Source organism: Lolium rigidum, chromosome 1 (genome assembly GCF_022539505.1).
Source record: "Lolium rigidum isolate FL_2022 chromosome 1, APGP_CSIRO_Lrig_0.1, whole genome shotgun sequence".
Taxonomy (NCBI): domain Eukaryota; kingdom Viridiplantae; phylum Streptophyta; class Magnoliopsida; order Poales; family Poaceae; genus Lolium; species Lolium rigidum.
In genome coordinates this window covers 256,657,843-256,668,913 of record NC_061508.1, presented here as the reverse complement: position 1 = coordinate 256,668,913, position 11,071 = coordinate 256,657,843, and the positions used below count along the sequence as shown (strand labels likewise).

The following is an 11,071-nucleotide window of genomic DNA, read 5'->3' as shown; positions in this document are numbered from 1 at the left end:
AAAGCAAGATATTAAGCTGATGAATGTTCAATTTAACCTATAAATGCCGTAGCAACGCACGGGTATTCAACTAGTATATTAAATATCTCTAAATTTAGACTAAGTTTGAACGAATTTTCCCATGTTCCGTTCGAATTTAGCCTATCGCCATGACTTTCCTAGGCTCGCCGCTGGAAAATTGGGCCATCCCAGAACAAAATTTACATTCATTCGGTGCTATTTAGTGCCGAATTTCGGCCTAAGAAGCCCCAACGACTCGAGGTGCTCTTAGTCACAGGAACCGAGTGCTGCAACGTGCAATCATCATGAACCATGGCTGCTGGTAGCGCTTGGACGAAGGTCGTACAGTTTCGGACGGGAAAGTCGTACGTGAAGGTAATTTCAGTCCTAAGTGTCCTTCCATATGATTTTCTCTTTAATGTAGTGCTCGATTTGTTTTTAATCACCTACCATATTTGCCTTTCTATGGAAAAATGATATTCCTTTTTGGTTAGTGCCGGATTTGTTTTTAATCGCCTACCATATTTGCCTTTCCTTGAAAAAATACTCCTCTTGGTCACAAGTATTAATCAATCCTGGCCATCAGATATTGATGGTTGGACGGCCCATATTTCTCCGTCCCTACTGTAAAAGGCCTCTTCTTCATAAGGCAGTTCTGGAGAGAGATTGTCCTGAACCCCTCCGCTGTCACCACGTTTTCAGTTTTTGGGAGCAGCACAATGTAGGCTTGGTTGATGCCTGGGAGGTGCGAGTCACCACGATGGAATTCATCCAGAAAGGCGACAATGTCCGAGCGAACAGTGTCCCAGAAAATCTTGAAGAATGCTGGTCCGAAGCCGTCGGGGCCTGGGCTAGCTACTGTTCGATCGCATGAACCAGATCGCTTCTTTGCTCTCTTTCTCCGTGAAAGGCTATTCGAGAGCAGAGAGGCCTGGTACTGAGGGAAGTGCAGCAGCAAAGGCAGGGTCCCAGGAGACAGGGGGTGTGCAGCCCAGCAGCGACGTGTAGAACTCATGAAGGATGCGTTCCTTTGTCGCCATGGTTGGAGAAGGGGCGGCCTTCCGAGTGCAGGATTTTAATTTGGTTTCGGCGCAGCCTGGCAGACGCGTTTGCGTGGAAAAAAGCAGTATTCTCGTCGCCAAGTTTACACAAACGGAAGGAGTAACGCTGCTTCCAATAGGCATCCAGGTATATAGGATCTACAACCATACTGTCATTGCATGCATGACATGTTAGCATTCTCAAAGATGTACTGAGTATCAGTTCGGCTAATTAATCCCGAGAGAAAGACTTGGAAAAAAATCTAGGTAGACTTGGAAAAAAAAATCTACAAAGAAGACTGGCTTGATGTAGACATGCAAGCGGGCTTTGGCGCGTCAAGCGGTCTTCGTGGATCGGATCAACGAGGACTATACGAAGAAAATCATGGCGAGAGGACCATTGACTGATTGAGTACCGAAGCTGGTTCGTAGAACTTCATGCATATATATATAGCTCAGACACTACTCCTAACGCTCATTGGCCGACCGTGGCGATGAAGAGATGCAAGTGCTTTATCGTCCTTGGCTTGCCCTACTTGCTCCTCCTACTTATCGTATCTAGCTATCTTCCTCATGCCACCTCCCTTAGCTTCAACTACAACTTCTCTGATCCTGCCGTCCTCGCCGGCGCCGATCTCAAGTACATGAACGACTCTATCCGTGCTTTCAACCGGATCGACCTGACCAACCAGTCGAGGAGGTGGAGCACAGGCCGCGTAGCACACGGGCAGGCGGTGCGCCTCTGGGACGATAGCACCGGCGAGATCGCCAGCTTCACCAGCAACTTTGTCTTTGCCATTAAACCTGCCAGTAGTAGTTACCCCGAGGCAAGTAGCTACTGTAGAACTTTTCTGATGGCCTGCGCGGCATTCTATATATCGTACTCACCGCATGAACCAGATTTATCTAAATTTGCTTATATCTTGACGTACGTATAGATACTTGGAAATTGAGATATATAAATTTGAGCCATTTTTTCCAACAGATCTTGTACGCGTCTGTCGTTTCCTTAACAACACCTTTGCGCTACAGAGAGCTGATGGTATGGCGTTCTTCGTTGGGCCTTATCCGCCGACCATGCCCACGGGCGCGTTCGCCGGCCACCTCGGGTTGTTCAACGACCGTGACAACCCCTTCTTCCCGCCGACTGTCGGTGTGGAGTTCGACACGTACCGGAACCTCGAGTGGGACCCCAGTAATACGACCTGCCACATCGGGGTGAACGTCAACAGCATCACGTCGACTCAGTACACAGCGCTGCCGGACCAGAGCTTGAACGGAATCATGGCGGCGTCGGTCAAGTACGACGGTAAGGCGGCAACGCTCTCGGCCACCCTGCGGTTCATTGACCAGCCAGGACAGAGTACATACACTGTCAGCGCCAACGTCAACCTGCGGGACGCTGGTCTGCAGCAGGATGTGGCGGTTGGGTTCTCGGCGGCCATCGGGGATCGCATCCAGCAGCATCAGATTCTTTCCTGGTCATTCGAGTCCACCATAACCGGTAAGCGGATTCCCCAGTGTTTAGCTATGTTCAACACTTTCCCATGCCATGAAATTTCTCAGTCCTTTGTTTGACTCCACGTATTATGCATTTTCTATATTTTCTGGATGTATTCCTTTTCAGAGACTTACAATCTTTTTTACACGTACATTCGATAGGGATTACACAGCCGTGTCACTAATATGCAAACTTAATTACTCTCTAGTTTCACCACTGAACTTGTGAGTTGTTGGCTGGAATTGCTTCACAACACCAGAAACAATTTGTCAGGTCAACAACTAAATTTTGAGGAAGAACCAATAAAATTACTGACCTTAATATTAGACCAGTGCAGGCATAATACGTACTCCATGCATGTATGCCTATGGTGCATGGATTCGCATTCCCCCTCTCTTGGGTCATGAGTAGTCCGAAGTGTCTTGTTGTGAATATGAAAATATGAGTTTAGCTAATTTCGGTATGCTAATGATGCAATGGCTTCTATTCAATAGATGCCATTTCAACTGTCACCCTGATGGAATGTTTGCCCAGTATGCGAGGCGATGCAAGAATTGTTAGTTAATATACGAACAAATAATAAGTGATGGCGTAGAACTTGAGCTATACACCTACTACGACCTGGCCCTCGACCCGCCGTCTCCAGATGCTCCGTCGCCGCTAGTGACGACGACGTTGTCCAGCGGAGGAATACACCGTGAGTCACTTGACTAGAGAGTCACTATCTTGCTGAGGCCGAATTATCAGCGAGCGAAGTTTCCATTTTTGGCCAACCTTTTTCTTGTGAAAAGTCACCAAGCTGATTTTAGAGACTAGAATGGAGATACAACTTTTTTTTCTTGTGAATACCGTCGCCATCATTCTGACCTAGCCGCGTCCTTTTCCTACACACGTCTGGCTGCATGCCTCGTCTCTCTCTTTGTGCATGGAGAGGCGATAAATAAATTGCGTAAAAAACATTCCTGCAGGACCGAGGAGATCATCAAGACATGCCGTTGTCCTTGCAGCCACTCTCTCGGTCGGAACACTGCTCGTGCTACTCTTCGTGCTCCTCGGTGCTTACACGCAGAGGAGAAGGATAAGGGCGAACAAGACACCACGAGGTACATATATATAGTATATACACTTGCGACTTTTTTCCCGTACGGATTTTAGCATTTCTTCAAATATTGGATCCATAGATGATGCTAGAGAAGAGAGTCCGGAGCAATTTACTCTGGCATTGCTAAAGGCTGCGACGGGCAACTTCGCCGTGGAAAACAAGCTGGGAGAGGGAGGTTTTGGGCAGGTTTTCAAGGTAATCGATCAGGTACTGTATAGGCTATTTCTGCTATCTGCTTACTGTTTCCATAATTCTCGATTCACAGGGCATACTGCCGAATGGGCAAGTGATAGCAGTGAAAAGGCTCTCCCAGAGTTCGGCGCAGGGATTCCACGAGCTGAAGAACGAGCTGTTGCTGGCCGCCAAGCTTCTGCACAGGAACATCGTGCGACTCCATGGGGTCTGCTTGGAGGAGCGAGAGAAGCTCGTGGTGTACGAGTATCTGCCAAACAGGAGCCTAGACACCATCCTTTTTGGTAGAATTTTTTCTCACCATCTCTTCCTCTTCTTTCTTTCTAATCCCAACTCATAGATAGTTAAGTGTGTGATCGTGTGTATGGCATGCAGATAACAGGAGGCCGCGACGGTATGGCCTGGACTGGGAGAAAAGGTACACGATCATATGTGGGATCGCTCGTGGTTTGATGTATCTCCACGAGGATTCTAATCTGAGGGTCATCCACCGAGACCTCAAGCCCAACAATGTCCTGCTGGACGAGAACATGCACCCCAAGATCTCAGATTTCGGTCTGGCTCGAGCGTTTATGGGAGACCAATCCAAAGATGTCACCAAACGAGCAGCTGGTACCCTGTAAGTGCATTAAGTCAACTACTGCCCTGATTCATAATTCTTTCCGTGGTTTTAGTTTAAATTATGAAACAAAGGAAGTAATACGTTTTCGAGTTAAGAAGCTGAACTTGATGCACACGCGCAGTGGGTACATGTCGCCGGAATACGCCTACAATGGGCACGTCTCCACCAAGTCGGACATGTACAGCTTTGGAGTCATCGTGCTAGAGATCGTCACGGGTCGGAGGAACAGCAGCCCATGCCAAGACGCTAACTCCAACAACTTGTTAAGTGATGTACGTATGTAAACACCACTGTGCGATGGAGAACAAAATTTCGTACTCCAAATCCAAATTCATCCTCGGCGTTGCTTAATTAACTGCAGGTGTGGGAGAAGTGGAGGGCCGGGAAAGCAGCGGAGATAGCGGACGTGTCGCTGGGCGACCACTACCCTCGGTCCGAGATGCTCAACTGTGTGCACATTGGGCTCCTCAGCGTCCAGAAGAAACCGGAGATGAGGCCCAAAGCGTCGGAGGTCATGCTGATGTTGAGCACCCAGTCCATGTCACGTCCGACGCCCTCCAGGCCGGCGTTTTACTCCGGGCACTCCACCAGCGGGGCCGCCTCATGTGTTAGTAGCGGAAACGTCTCCAAGAATGGTGTGACCATGTCTGAGCTTCAACCGAGGTAGCTGGATTCGCAAAAAGAAATCATGATATGGTAGAACAATTTCAAAAAAAGACGGTCACAATGCACTTGTACATGTACAAGAGTAGATGGTAGTACAAATGGGAAAAAACAGCAAATTAATGTGAGTTATTACGACCTGATAGGGTAGTCGTTTCGTCAGTTTTTTCAACTTATAATTGTTTAAAAACCAGGACGATCATATATACGCACAAATACACATAAGCAAACGGTAGCCATCAGCTGTAGCTACAACCAAGTATGCTGCAAAAAAAACCCGTTAATGGAGCAAAACAATTCACGAATGGAACATTTTTCTGTTTATGTAGTATTTTCAAAAATGTTTTTGCTATATTTTTCCCGCATAGAAGACCATTCGTAAAAATTGAAAAACAAGATTTTCTTCACTCGCGGTAAGAAATGTCACCAGCTTCGGCGAGTTCACACTGGTGCTCTCAACCATTCTAACTTTTTTTTATAAGAGATACCAATTACACCTAGCATATGCAACAACGTTATGCTCTAATGGCATAAAGAATGCACACAGTTAAAAAAGAGAAAAATTACAAACAAAAAATCTCACTACAGTGATCCATTTCTTGAAACAACAACACTGACACCACCAAAAGAACACCAGAAGGTCAGCTTCTTCATAAGCCACGCCTCCAAGAATGAAACAGTGCACAAGCATTGTCGTCGCCCGATCATAGATCTTAGGGTTTCACCCTGAAGAAAGTTCCCACTCTCAAAACAATGCCTTCAGCAAGAACATTACCAGACACAATCAATTAAGGCCAGACGTTGGATTTTAACCCTGAAAGATAAGACTTTGAACTTCTCCTGTGCAGTCAACCCCACATACATGTCGTTGTTTCAAGAAATGAAGCACCAAGCCAATTCCACATCACCACCAAGATTCGACCACCATTGCTATTCCACCGATCTCGGCTTTCATGACCTTCTCCGCCAACACCATGGAAGAAAATGAGTTCCATGATATTAACAACCAGCAGAGCTTCAAGGCGCTTCCTCTGATACCAAAATGTCAGATGAAAAACATGGGTGTGCACGACTGAAACCACCCAATCCAGCAATCTTCAGGCTTCATTCACACAATGAATTTTGCCGGCAGGGCCTTCCGAAACACGACAATCCATTCAGATTGCTGGGAACAAGCATCTGATAGATCTTCAACTTGGTGCGAGAAGAATCTGAGGACCGCCACCATTATTCGCAAGACTAGCAGCCCCCTTACCGCCAATCAACTACCAACCAGATCGGCATACATGGAGAGGGCAGCCAAGCATGGCTCGTCGGCGCGGCAAAAACCAACACAAGGAAAACACACCTGCCTAGGCTCAACCGGCCTAGATCTTGGCCAATGCCTAGATCTGATCAAACTGATCTAGATCTCCACCGTGCGGTGGAGGACCGCCTGGCGGCGTACCACCTCCTCCTTGTCGCTGCTCAGGTGAAGGCGCTCAGGCCCTGGCCAAGCCCAGCCGCGCCACCCATGACCCTCCGCCGCCGCCCATCATCCCCCATGAACAATGGCCGAGATGCACCTACTCTCCCCACCACCGAGACGGTCGGATGGGCGCCGCCATTACAGCCAGCACCGGCGGGACCGCGGGAGGGCATGGAGCGCTGGAGGGACGCGATGAGGGCCGGCGGGCTCGCCTCACTGCCGAGGAGCGGGCCGATCCAACCCGGGCGGCTACCGGCAACGACGCCCGGTGGGTCGACTACTTCCAGGGCGCAGCACGACGCCGAGATGAACAACACCGCCGGCCTCATCGCCCGGCGGAACACCCGGAATAGGGAGGGGCGCCTCCTCTTCTCGGGGTGTTCCCGTGCACACTCACGGAGCACATCGTTGATGGCATCCAGTGCGGCGCGCCCAGGTTGGAGATGCCGTCGTCGCCGCCACCATCCCCTACGGCCACATCACGCTGGCTGCCGAGGAGGACGTACTCGTCCTCCTCCAACTCTTATTCATCAGGGACGGTGCGATCGATGTCTTCTTCGTCGCACCGCTCCGCGCCCTACACCGTGCCTAAGCGCGAGGTGAAGGAGGAGCCGGAGTTTGCGATGCCGCCCGTCAATCCGAGGCGCGGCGGCAGCAGCGTTAGCCGGCAGCAACACAGGCGCGCCGGTGGCACCCTTCTCATCCCGAAGTCGGAGGTGAAGGAGGAGCAGGACGACGAGGCAGCCGCGAATGTGGCGCTACTGGCGGAGTACGAGCAGCAGCAATGTCTCATCGCAAGCAGCGACAACCCTGAGGACTGCCCAAGGCTGCACGCTGCGTTCACGGCGTCACTGAACGACAAGGACGCCTGGAGGGGCGACCTCGACGCGGAGATCGCCATGTCCATCCGCGACACCGGGAAGCCAGTCGTGGAGCTCACCGACGACGGTGAGGCTGGACCAAGCGGCGCGGTGAAGGACGAGTCCGTCGACGAGCCCAACGAGCGCGGCTAGAAGGACATCATCGTCGATGACATGTACAACTTCCACCAGTACTACGACGCCTCTGGCCGCCGCAAGTACCACTATATTAGGATTTAGTTTAAATTTCATCAATTTTTCGTTCGAATCTATGTAATATATAGCAAGTTCGAATGAATTCTCTTAAGTTTTAAATATCTGAAATCTTGTTTAGGGATACGGCTAGGGAGCGGCGTCTGCCATGGCACGAAGGAAACACGTCCTCCAAACGATAAATCCGATGCCGTTTGAGGACCCTTTGGAAGACGACCGGAGATGCTCTAATCCAGAAAGAAAGATTTGGAAAAAATCTAGGTAGTGTAGTTGCTGGCACTAGCTAGCTCTTCTCTCTCACCGCGAGTATAGGGGTGAGTCCTCCGTTTGATCCGTTTGGTTGATGCCTGGGAGGTGCGAGTCACCACGATGGAATTCATGCAGAAAGGCGACACTGTCCGAGCGAACAGTGTCCCAGAAAATCTTGAAGAATGCTGGTCCGAAGCCGTCTGGGCCTGGGCTACTGTTCGATCTCATGGACCAGATCGCTTCTTTGATCTCTTTCTCCGTGAAAGGCGATTCGAGAGCAGAGAGGCCCTGCTACTGAGGGAAGTGCAGCAGCAAAGGCAGGGTCCCAGGAGACAGGGGGTGTGCAGCCCAGCAGCGACGTGTAGAACTCATGAAGGATGCGTTCTTTGTCGCCATGGTTGGAGAAGGGGCGGCCTTTCCGAGTGCAGGATTTTAATTTGGTTTCGGCGCAGCCTGGCAGACGCGTTTGCGTGGAAAAAAGCAGTATTCTCGTCGCCAAGTTTACACAAACGGAAGGAGTACCGCTGCTTCCAATAGGCATCCAGGTATATATATAGGATCTACAAGACTACAACCATACTGTCATTGCATGCATGACATGTCAGCATTCTCAAAGATGTACTAGAGTGTCAGCTCGGCTAATCCCGAGAGAAAGACTTGGAAAAAAAAATCTAGGTAGACTTGGAAAAAAAAATCTACAAAGAAGACTGGCTTGATGTAGACATGCAGGCGGGCTTTTGGCGCGTCAAGCGGTCTTCGTGGATCGGATCAACGAGGACTATACGAAGAAAATCATGGCGAGAGGACCATTGACTGATTGAGTACCGAAGCTGGTTCGTAGAACTTCATGCATATATATATAGCTCAGACATTACTCCTAACGCTCATTGGCCGACCGTGGCGATGAAGAGATGCAAGTGCTTTATCGTCCTTGGCTTACCCTACTTGCTCCTCCTACTTATCGTATCTAGCTATCTTCCTCATGCCACCTCCCTTAGCTTCAACTACAACTTCTCTGATCCTGCCGTCCTCGCCGGCGCCGATCTCAAGTACATGAACGACTCTGTCCGTGCTTTCAACCGGATCGACCTGACCAACCAGTCGAGGAGGTGGAGCACAGGCCGCGTAGCACACGGGCAGGCGGTGCGCCTCTGGGACGATAGCACTGGCAAGGTCGCCAGCTTCACCAGCAACTTCGTCTTCGCCATCAGGTCCTCCAGCATAAACCCCGAGGCAAGTAGCTCCTGTAGAATTACTCAGATGGCCTGCGTGGCGTTCCACTGTACTCACCGCGTGAACCAGATTTATCTAAATTTGCTAATATCTTGACTTGTTTTAGTGCGTAGATACTTGGAAATTGGGATAAATTTGTGCGATTTTTTTCCAACGGAGGTTGTACGCGTCTGTCGTTTCCTTAACAACACCTTTGCGCTACAGAGAGCTGATGGTATGGCGTTCTTCGTTGGGCCTTACCCGCCGACCATGCCCACAGGCGCGTTCGCCGGCTACCTCGGGCTGTTCAACAACCCTTACAACGTTCCGGCGAACAACTACATCACGCCCACTGTCGGTGTGGAGTTCGACACGTTCAGGAACCTCGATTGGGACCCCATTAATACCACCTGCCACATCGGGGTGAACGTCAACAGCATCATGTCGACTCAGTACACGGCGCTGCCGGACCAGATCTTCAACGGAATCATGGCGGCGTCGGTCAAGTACGACGGTAAGGCGGCAACGCTGTCGGCCACCCTGCGGTTCATCGACCAGCCAGGACAGAGTACATACACTGTCAGCGCCAACGTCAACCTGCGGGACGCCGGTCTGCCGCAGGACGCGGCGGTCGGGTTCTCGGCGGCCATCGGGGATCGCATCCAGCAGCATCAGATTCTCTCCTGGTCGTTCGAGTCCACCATGACCGGTAAGTGGATTCCCCTGTGTTTAGCTATGTAAAACTTCCCCTGGAAATGAAATTTCTCTGTCATTTGTTTGACTCCACGTATTATGCATTTTTTATATTTTCTGCATGTGTTCCTTTTCAGAGACTTACAATCTTTTTACACGTACATTCGTTAGGGATTACTCAGCTGTGTAACTAAGGCTCAGTTCTTTTGACAGCTTCTCCGAGAAGCTACCCTCCCCCTAGCTTCCTGGGGAAGCCTCCCTAAAATTTAGGGAGGCTCCGCGGAGGCTGAGAGGGAAGCTACTCGAGCATCCAAATAATTGAGCCTAATATGCGAACTTAATGTCTTAATTACTCTCTAGTTTCACCTCTGAGCTTGTTAGTTGTTGGCCGGAATTGCTTCACAACACCAGAATTTTTTTGTTATGCCAACAAGTAAAATTTGAGGAAGAACCAATAAAACTACTGACCTTAATATTAAGGCATAATATTTCATGCATGTATGCCTATGGTGCATGAATTTGCAGCCCCCCTCTCTTGGATCATGACTAGTCCGAAGTGTCTAGTTGTGAAGAATGAAATATGAAAAAGGGAGTTTAGCTAATTTCGGTATGCTAAGGATGCAATGGCTTCTCTCCAATAGATGCCATTTTAACTGTCTCCCTGATGGAATGTTCGCCCAGTATGCAAACATACTCTCTAGTCTGTACTCTCATCTCGGAGGCGATGCAAGAGTTGTTAGTTAATATACAAACAAATAATAAGTGATGGCGTAGAACTTGAGTTATACACCTACTAGCTACTCGGGTGTTTGTTTGGGCTTCCTGTGGCTTTCCAGTGAAAAAAGCCGGCCGAACGAACCAAATGGAGTGGCTGCGCGTAGGGCTTTGCCGAAGCCACCGAGTCGAATAGGCAAACTAGAAAAAGCACCTGGGGAGGTGCTTCCCGCGGCTTCTGTCTCGCGACCGAAACGTTTTCTGTGTTTGGACATGTCAGTTGAAGATATTACCAGCATACTGCCACTCCCCGTCTATCCTACGTCTCCGAAAATATCTCCCAGATATCCATCTCGACCCCCAAAAAAAAGAACCGAAACGGTATCCCCGCCCGAGCGACGACCTGCGCTCCACCCGTCGCGCCGGAGCTCCTCTACACCGCCGGAGGTCCTCCATGCCAGACGTCCTCCCCACCACCGGAGCTTCTCCCCGCCGCACCTCCTCCCACCGCCGAGCTTCTCCCAACCCGACGCCAGCCGTTC

General features: G+C 50.0%; 1 protein-coding gene across 1 annotated transcript; it reads left to right on the top strand.

Annotated features, from left to right (window-relative positions):
• Window positions 1-785: 785 nt before the first annotated feature.
• LOC124657720 (cysteine-rich receptor-like protein kinase 6) lies at window positions 786-5,171 on the top strand. Its single transcript, XM_047196237.1, has 9 exons — window positions 786-934; window positions 1,495-1,871; window positions 2,026-2,544; window positions 3,510-3,644; window positions 3,723-3,838; window positions 3,909-4,119; window positions 4,211-4,454; window positions 4,579-4,729; window positions 4,819-5,171. Exons 1-9 carry the CDS (start codon window positions 786-788, stop codon window positions 5,122-5,124), a joined length of 2,208 nt encoding a protein of 735 aa, XP_047052193.1. The 3' UTR covers window positions 5,125-5,171.
• The last annotated feature ends 5,900 nt before the right edge of the window (window positions 5,172-11,071 follow it).